A 9,264-nucleotide genomic window follows, 5' to 3' on the forward strand; every position below is an offset into this window, starting at 1 on the left:
CCCGACTCGGCAGATCGAATGTGTATTCCAGGCCCCACGATATCGATTCGTAGGAGATGCTACCGAGAGCAGGAAAAAGAGAAGAGGAAAAATTTCATCCAATCGGGCTTTCCCTCGGAGACTGTTTCATCCTGATCTAGATTTTTTAGGTGTCTTCAATTTTTTTTATTTTATGCGACAAATTCGTTGACAAGTCAATTGGGATTTTACGACGCTGAAGTTTGCAACGTTCGAGCCCAACGAAGTCATCTTAATGAGATCATGGCCACTATTTAAAAATCTGCAGAAAAATCTGATTTTTTTACACAGCATAGAAAAATGTTCGAAAATGACGGTAAAAAAAATTGAGGGGAGGTTACCGAACATTTAAGCAAGAAAATAAGTATTAAAAATTGGACATCGTAGTGGCTGGATCGTGATTTTCATCGTAATGGATCGTGATGTTTCAATTAAATTTAAGGGATCGTAAATGCTGGAAAAAAAAAATAAATCATATACGTATTCGTTGAACATTTACGACGCTGAAGTTTCCAACGTTGGAGTCCAACGAAATGAATGAAAATAAAATGATTTATCCATCAGTTTTTTATTTCACGAATCATAATTGTGTAGATTGAAAAAATACAAAGTACAAATTCGACTGGAAATAAATTGGAGAATTACTGGAATTATTGGACAGTTTTTTAGATCATTTCGTTGGACTCCAACGTTGGAAACTTCAGCATCGTGAACATTTATCTTGTTAATGGCGTTATAAAAATATCAGGTCACCGAAACTTTAAGAATGAAATCATAAATTAACTACGATTATCGCTCACGATGAATCGTTGAATACTAGGTTCGGTACGACATCGGCAACACCGCTCTATCAGCCGTTTATATATATGTATATCGACGTATATCGTGTTTAGTTGTGACGTGCTTACATTAGTGTATCGGTACTGTACAGGCGTGTATACTTTCTCGGTATAATTAATAGAAAAATGTTTTTTGTTCATATTTATACAAATATTGTGATAAAAAAAATATTTGTAATCACAAATAATGGCGTAACCTCAAATTCAAATAAATTGTTGGTTATGTGTATCAAGTCATATGCGAGTGACAAGCCATCAGTTTACCGTTGGCAAGGTAGATATATCTCTCCACCAACAACAAAGTTGCCAAATCAAAAAGTTAACTAGTCAAATTTTTACTAATAATGATATTTTTTTTATATAATTGATAATTACAACGGACTATTTGATTAGTTATGTTAATTTTTAAATCTATAAATTTTGAGAGAACATAATAGCACCAATCCCTTATCATGACAAAAAATTCAGTTGTTCAACGCTCGTGTGGTGGGCATGATCTCATTAAAAAACCTTCCAATTATTCCAGTTATTGTCCAATTTCGTTTCCTGGCGAATTTTTTGCAATTTGTAGGTTTTCAACCTGCACCGGTACTTGGGGAAATTAATAAAAATTGGCGAATGACGAATGTTTCTTTCGTTCGTTTCGTTGGACTCCTATACGCTGCAAATTTATTCAACGTCGCGGTATTTTGCAGGCTCGTCAGATCGGAATACAATTTCTCATCGGAGAGCTCGACGTTTGGAACGTTTTTTGTGAATTTTTGAAAATTCTCTTGACCCACTCAAAGCTTCGAGTCCCGAAGCGCGGTGGAATTTCTTCTTGGAACGGTGACTCAGCACAATGACAAGTTTGCAACGTTGGAGTCCAACGAAATGATCTAAAAGACCCTCCAATAAATCCAGTAATTCTGCAATTTCGTTCCCTGCCAAATATGCAATTGGTAGTTTTTCAACCTGCACCGACACATCGTAAAATAAAAAATTCATCAACCACAAACATTTTTTTCCTTCATTTCGTTGGCCTCCAACGTTGCAAACTTCGGCGTCGTTTTTTCGGGAATTGATCAAACTTCCCTTCGCGTGTTTCGCGGATGTCTGCACAACGAGTCTACGGGACGTTCTGTGTCGAGTCGTGGAGTATCTCCTCATTTTTTGGAAACGCTCAAAATTTTGACAGCTCCGAATCCGTCGAGGAGCCACAGTTTCGCTGTCAAGCTCGCCGAGTATCTTCTCTTTGCGCTCGGAGCAACGATTTTCGATCGAAAAACCACATTTTCTGGGGAGCTCATTTCAGAGTAGAAAAAAAAATATGTAGCTCATTATCCCCTGATTAAAATCCTCACGAAACTTTTCTACTCGGAATCCGAGCCAGAACTCAAGTTCCCGCGTCTCGTTAAATTAAAATTCTATCGAATTCTGGAGCGCCTCGCGTCAATAACGGTTATCAGAAACGAGTAATTAATAAATGGAAGAAGAAAGAATTTTTCCTGGTAATTAATGGCGCGGAGCGAAATAGCGAAGCAAGAGGAGAAACTGAACAATTCAATAGCAGCAGTGTAGTGTCCTTAATTTCGTGAATCGTTATTATTCTCGCATGCGAGTGTATACGTATATAGAGGATCAACAACAGGAGGAATTCCAGGTCGCTTGTTGTTGCTAAATCGTCCCTTTGTAAGTCAATTGAGCATCGGCTATCGCCCGATCTGGTCAGCACAATGCGCGCTCGCACGTACGCAAACCCGCCCGCGAGAGGGGACAAAAAGACGCAACTTTGGCGGAGTCTTCTATCCGGTTAGTTAGCTGGTGGAAAACAACCGCGAGAAAAATCGATTTCCAGCCAGCCAACGCACGTTCAAGGTGCTCGTAAACCGCGTACCTGCGGTTTCCAAGTCTCCTTGGCCAGTGGCGTGTACGCACCTTTGTTTTCGCCACGTATTCGCACGCGATGATTCGCTTCGAATTTACGAGGCTGAACTTTCCAACGTCCGAGTCCAACGAAACGAAGGAAAAAACGTTTGTAATTCGCCAATTTTTTATTTCACGAATCGTTGGCGCAGCTTGAAAAGCTACGAATCGCAAATTTGACAGCAGGGAACAAAATAGGAGAATTACTGGAATTATTGGAGTCGAACGGAAGGAAGGAAAAAAACGTTTGTAATTCACCAATTTTACATAATTCGGAGATATTTATTTCTGTGCTTTATTTCACCGGGGGAGTGATATTTTGAATGACGCTGAAGTTTCCAACGTTGGAGTTCAACGAAATGATCGAAAAAAACTCTCCAATAATTCCAGTAATTCTCCTATTTTGTTCCCTGCTAAATTTGCGATTCGTAGTTTTTCAAGCGCTGCACCAACAATTCGTGAAATAAAAAATTGGTGAATTTCAAACGTTTTTTTCGTTCATTTCGTTGGAGTCCAACGTTGGAAACTTCAGCGTCGTTATTTTGAAGGAGAATTCAGTTTTGTCGAGACGATGATTGAGATATTCAATTGCACCTCCACTCGACGAGTCACGTAAATTTTCAAAGGGAGCAGCGTCGGAGGCTGCTCCCTCTTGCGAGAATTCGAAAGAATTCGAAAGAAATAAATTCTGTGATTATACCGAAAATAATTCTTCATTCCGTTTATTCTGACAGGTACTAATTTAGAGCACGTGAATAAATAAGCGTAAGTAGGAAAAGAAAAAAGACTTGGCAGCACACTTATTAGAACGGGAGATAGGGAGAGTCGTTAACTTTCTCTGTAACGAAACTCGCCGATAAGGGAGCACTAAAATGCACCTGTGGAGTTTTCCGATCGCCGTATTTCGCGCATATCTTCCTTCCACGTACGCACAACTTGGCCAATTTCGTCGCTTCCCGCACCGAAAAACGAGAGTGTTTTATTTTCTCAGTGGTCGTTGCGAACAACGAGATTTATGAATAATCCGCACGCATGCAAATTGCGATCCTCGCTACAGGCAATTCATTTTCATCGGGTACACCGTGCCATGGAAATATTCGTGGAAATTCTCTAGGCAAACATATACCGATAGGAAAAATTACGAAATGAATGCAAGAAGAACGTCGCTCTAAAACTTTTACTAAACTTTCGTCGATGAAGGAAATTGTGTCGATTATTTTGAGGATGAAAAAACACGGACCGAAAAGAATTAACGAAATGTAAATTGCCGACACTCGTTCAGAGATCAAATGTGTTATTGAATTCGAAAATTCTGAGAATGATAAAAATTCGGTGTCAACGGACGCTGGATTCTCGCTAAATTAGCATCTGATACGAACCTCAAAAATACATGCGTACGAATTCAAGTGATACCTCAAGGTCAAACCCCAAAAATGGAGTTTGACGTTCAGAGTCGGGTTATTTTCTTCAAAGTCGTACATATTTAACCTGAGCAATGTCAAACAACGAATATAATACGACACAATACACAAAAACACACACCTTTTCTATATCCGCGTAGTGTGAGCCATCAAGGGTTGAAATCCGCGCATTCAACTTGCTCGAGTTTGAGTCATCAAAGGAAGAAGGAGATCCAGAGTTGAGGAAAAAATTCAACTGCGCGCACTCACGTCACGTTTTATCGTTGGCAAATGAAAACAAATACAAAACAGATAAAAAGAAAATGGCTGACGCGTAAACGAACACACTGTGTGCGAACGTGCGTGTGATTTATTCACATGGCGCCATTCATCCTCCTGTTCCGTCTCATTTATTTCCTCCCTCAAGAGAAAATCATGTATCGCGTTCGCTAGCGTTTGTCAGTTTGAACTTCACCCCCGAGAATTTTCGTTCGTCTTAAAAATAGTTAAAAAAACAAGGAACTTTCGAGAAAAATTATCACTTCCGATATGGAGAAAAAATGCTCTCATCAATAGTTTCAACCGTCAAATATGATCGATCGAATAAGAAAACTTAAGGAAAATGGATTGCACGCAACCCGCACGTACAAATAATCAACGTACGATTCCGAGACTAGAGAACAACGTCGCGGCGCGAGTTCTACCCGACGACTGATGGATAAAGAGCACGATGCTACTGTGCATGATACAGACGTGCGCGACACGAATTACAGCCCCCGGCCCGGGCCGACGCATGCGCCTTTTTCACCCCGTGCCCAACCCTGTTTTTCTAAACTCCTTCTACCCCACGATTCTCTAACAGACACGCGTGTATTCGATTTTTTATATTTCTGTTCGTTCATAATATACGTCAATCTCGAGAGGGTGTGCAATTATTTTTTCTCAGAGAGCACTCGAGAATTTAACGCCGCAAACACATACAAGTGTTATGAAAGTAATCAACATACGCAGTTCCGCGAATGATGAAATTTGGGTGAAAGTATTGCTCGCAAAGTACAAACGTGTGAATAAAGAGGGCGCTGTTCAATTTCTGAAGAATGTTGATGCGATTTTTTGGACATTTTTGTTCGAAACAAGAATTCGTTTATCGTAATAAAATTCACGTTTTCAAAGTTTTCTCGAATCATTGCACGGTGTCGCTGTTTTGTTTGGATCTCCATCGCAAAAATGAATATTTGTCATAAATTTTTATTAGTCAAACTCATAATCGTTTTTTCGGAATGTTTGACCCGCTGCATATGAATAATTTTGGAAAATATCATCATTCGAATCCGTTAACTGCATGCTTTGAATCACTGAGTGTGGAAGACGATTTTCCAGGGCCCCTGATGACCAAGCAACCAGCTGAATGTCAGTGAAAATATCCACGCATATCGACCGGGTTTTCAACAGTTCCCTTTGGCCCTCGTGAAAATGCGATACGGCGGAGCTTGAGAAATTGACTGCAGGCAGCCCTTTGGGCTTTGGGTGGATGGGGGAGGGGGAGAAGGGAGCGTCCAACGAGCAGTAAAACTAGGGGAACAAAGTGGGGTTAAAGTGATGGAAAAAACTCATAAAATCCCGAAAGGTTACACGCAGGAACAATAAAAAAAATGTACTCTGCTTCAGTGTTTTCACTTCGACATAATATCTTCACTTAACATCTTTATGGGTTAGAAAAATAGTTAGTGAAAATAATGTTATCCGAAAACTTTAGAAGTAACTTCTTAAGAATTTTTTTCGTGGGTGGAAACTCCTATTTACGAAATGTTGACGCAATTTTTTAATTAAAAAAGAAACTGGAACTCAATTGTAACAGATCGTAAAATGACTTTTTTTAAAAACGCTCCAAAATGGTACCGGGTGTGCTTCCACCATAAATCAACTGACAGCAGAAATGGAGTGGGATAATAAAGTATTCACCGACACCATTGGGGTATCATAGATGATTTAAAAAAAATTTACTTCTCATAACGTGAAGCACTGCTGAAATAAAAAATGTAAAAATGAAATTTTTTCTAACCGCATGAAATAACAGATTTTTTGTATATGCGCAACAAAAGGAATGAGAATTTAATTACTTTAGTTTAAATAGATACGTTTATTTACAATCCTAATTACATTTACTTTTCTGCCTTCTATTTCAAGAGACTGGAGTCTTTGAGCCTCATCCGAGGGAATTGAACAGTCTGTTCGATCCACTTGGCCGTGAGTAAAAGTCTTTTTTCATGGAGATAGGGCGCCATTAGTTGTAACGACAGGGGTAAACCTCTCCTGGAAATTTCAACCGGTATACTGAGAGCCGGTATACCAGCCATGTTAGCAGGTTGTGTACAGAAATCTTGCACAGAACATTGCGCCTGATTGTCAGATTTGATGTAATCTTTGTACAAGGGTGCATCCGACAGGGTGGTTGGCGTGAGTAAAATATCGACGTTCGAATTCCACGCATTGTCAAAATCTTGAGCTATCAAACGCCGAATTTTCATAGCTTTGACGAAATAATCATCGTAATTTTCAGCAAGTAAAAAATAATTCCCCGTCAAAATACGAGATCGGACAACGTCGTTAAAACCGAGCGAGCGTGTCTTGGCATAAAGCTCTTCGGTGGAGGAATCCTCATCCGCACGATAACCATACTCGATCCCATCGTATCGTGCCATGTTACTGGCAACTTCGCACTGATTCAAAATCGAATAACAAACTATGGACCATTGAGTATGAGGCATCGAGCAAGGCACAATAATCGCACCGGATTCCTCCATCAATCGAGTTATTCGTTGCCAACAGGAGGAAATTTCGTCGCTCAATTCCGCTGGATGATATTCTTTCGGTATACCAATCCGCAGACCTTGAAGACTCTGCAAATTCGGTAAATCAAAAGGTTCATATTCTTCCTGGAGAGTTGTAGAATCCGATTCATCCGGTCCGGCTATAGCATTGAGAACTGAAAGAGAATCATCCACTGTCCGAGCCAAAATACCAGGAACGTCCATCGAATTCACCAGCGGAATGAGTCCGTGACGAGACACCAAACCGTAACTGGGCTTTAGACCTACGAGGCCGCAATATGAGGCTGGATTTCGTGTTGATCCACCGGTGTCTGATCCCAGGGCCGCGTAACAAGTTCCTGAAGCTACAGCTACGGCAGAACCTCCGCTGCTACCGCCTGAAAATCAGTCATTCAAAAATGTAAAATGTGATTCAAAACAATTCACATTATTTTTTTTTCTTTACTTCAAAGTTTGTATGCATTGACAATAAAACCTACGATTTGACAGATCAAAAAAATTTCAGTAAGATAGATAACGTCTATAGAGCTTATGAAAATACGCCCATTTCTTGTTAATACTTGTTAATAACATTATGAATGGAAAATCTGGAATTTGTCTTGACGATAATGGTAAAACTATCTAAAAACTGTGAATAAAGTGGTATGTCATTTGTCATTGGCACAACTACTAGAAAGATGCAGTCATTGGTAAAGAATTGCATTACCTGCGATAAACCAGTCGTCCTCTCCAACAGAGACACTTGTCTCTGGGATTGATTCATGGTAATCATAATATTTTTGCAATTTTGAACCCCATATATTTTTTGTAGGCCCGTAATAAGAATCAACGGTTCCAGATCCCATAGCAAATTGATCAAGATTCGTTTTTCCCATGAGAACTGCTCCATTTTTTCTAAGGCGATTGTAAACTGTGGCATTGTACCCGGGTACAAAATTTGCTAGCATGAGCGAAGCACAGGTTGTCGGCTGTCCCTCGACGCAAAAATTGTCCTTAATAGCAATCGGAATTCCATCGAGTTCGCACGTTGAATTTTGTTTCGCATATCTTTCGTCGGAATCTTTCGATTGTTGTTCCGACAATTGGTTCGTCACATTGATATAAGCGTTCAATGGTTTTATCGCTTCACTCAATTTGACAGTTGTCGCCCGCAATTCCGACGGACGCAATTCACCATTTATGAATTTCTCGCATACGCTACGTATTGGCAAAGAAAGTATTTTATTCATTATTCTCCCATGAAAAATACGCACTCATTAGTACTTGGAGTTGTTGGTAGAACGGAAGAGACAACACGAACATAACCTCAAAGCGTTTACATGCCGGCACACCACTGAAAACAGCAGCCTCATAAAACTTACTACCGTTGTCACAAAGCGTCGCTGTTATCGGGCGAAGAAATTCAATTTTCAGTTTATTTCACAGGGAAAGGTTATAATCTTCAAACTTTTCCTCAACAATTACGATACCAACACTCCAACAGACGACAGAGTTATATCTCACCGCATTTGTGTTCACTGATTTTCTATAAAGAATGTAGAAAAGTGTTTGAGAACGAAAAAATATTACAGTCCGGAAGATTGAGTCAAATGCGTTGCACGAAAAAAACTCTCGGCTACCGGACGTCGTTCATACACAATTGAAATATAATAACAGAATTATATTATGTATTCTGTATTGGTATTGAAAACGATTAAATTGTTCCAGATCGAGTTGAAAAACACGCTTTGTCACGAAATCTTGAACTTGGAGTATCATTTTTTTTCTCGTCCTACGGGCTTGACGACAAAAGTGTAACAATGTTATCTAGATTCGTAGTATATAAATAAATACATTTACAAACAAGTTCGCTCCAACCTCTTTTCCGGAAGTACCGTGTGTTATAGCCTAGCCGGCTCACTGGCTGTCGCAATATGACGGTTGCAGTATTGAAGATTACGTTCTTGGAACACACTCCGCAACGTATTTTGTGAATTTATTTTCCCACATCCAATTGCACGCTTTTCTCAAAAATGATGAAATATGCGTAAAAGACTGCGATTCGAAAATTCGATTCCTTCCAAGGATTTATTCGACGTTTATCTCAAAAAATAGGATTTCAGGCAACAATGAAGCTTCAAAAAAATCGTTAAAATCAGGCGATCTCGCGGTCCAATGCGTAATTCGGTACCTTCACATACGGGATTAATTTTACAAACAGACAGGGAGCAGGTATTTTTCAAAGTTTTCCAGTGACCTCGAACAGAATTTTTTTTAATTCCTATAAAAATA

General features: G+C 39.5%; 2 protein-coding genes across 5 annotated transcripts in view; both read right to left on the reverse strand.

Annotated features, from left to right (window-relative positions):
• Positions 1 to 4,880, reverse strand: part of Liprin-gamma (liprin protein kazrin) — a 125,749-nt gene extending 120,869 nt beyond the window's left edge. For all 4 annotated transcript variants that reach the window (XM_043413598.1, XM_043413596.1, XM_043413591.1 and 1 more), the window contains exon 1: positions 4,305 to 4,880. The gene's annotated coding sequence lies outside the window, so the exon portion shown is untranslated. The remainder of the gene's footprint in view (positions 1 to 4,304) is intronic.
• Positions 4,881 to 6,282: 1,402 nt separating this feature from the next.
• Positions 6,283 to 8,730, reverse strand: GatA (glutamyl-tRNA(Gln) amidotransferase subunit A, mitochondrial). Its single transcript, XM_043413602.1, has 2 exons — positions 7,700 to 8,730; positions 6,283 to 7,370 (listed from the first exon to the last, which is right to left on the reverse strand). Exons 1-2 carry the CDS (start codon positions 8,220 to 8,222, stop codon positions 6,340 to 6,342), a joined length of 1,554 nt encoding a protein of 517 aa, XP_043269537.1. The 5' UTR covers positions 8,223 to 8,730; the 3' UTR covers positions 6,283 to 6,339.
• Positions 8,731 to 9,264: the final 534 nt, after the last annotated feature.

The sequence above is a fragment of the Venturia canescens genome, chromosome 3, assembly GCF_019457755.1.
Source record: "Venturia canescens isolate UGA chromosome 3, ASM1945775v1, whole genome shotgun sequence".
NCBI classification, from domain to species: domain Eukaryota; kingdom Metazoa; phylum Arthropoda; class Insecta; order Hymenoptera; family Ichneumonidae; genus Venturia; species Venturia canescens.

Bases quoted from the DNA above. Each gene is read 5' to 3' on its own strand.
- GatA (XM_043413602.1), bottom strand. From the start codon at position 8,222: ATGAATAAAATACTTTCTTTGCCAATACGTAGCGTATGCGAGAAATTC. The intron at 7,371-7,699 runs GTAATGCAATTC...ACTGATTTTCAG, and splicing joins GGACGACTGGTTTATCGCAG to GCGGTAGCAGCGGAGGTTCT.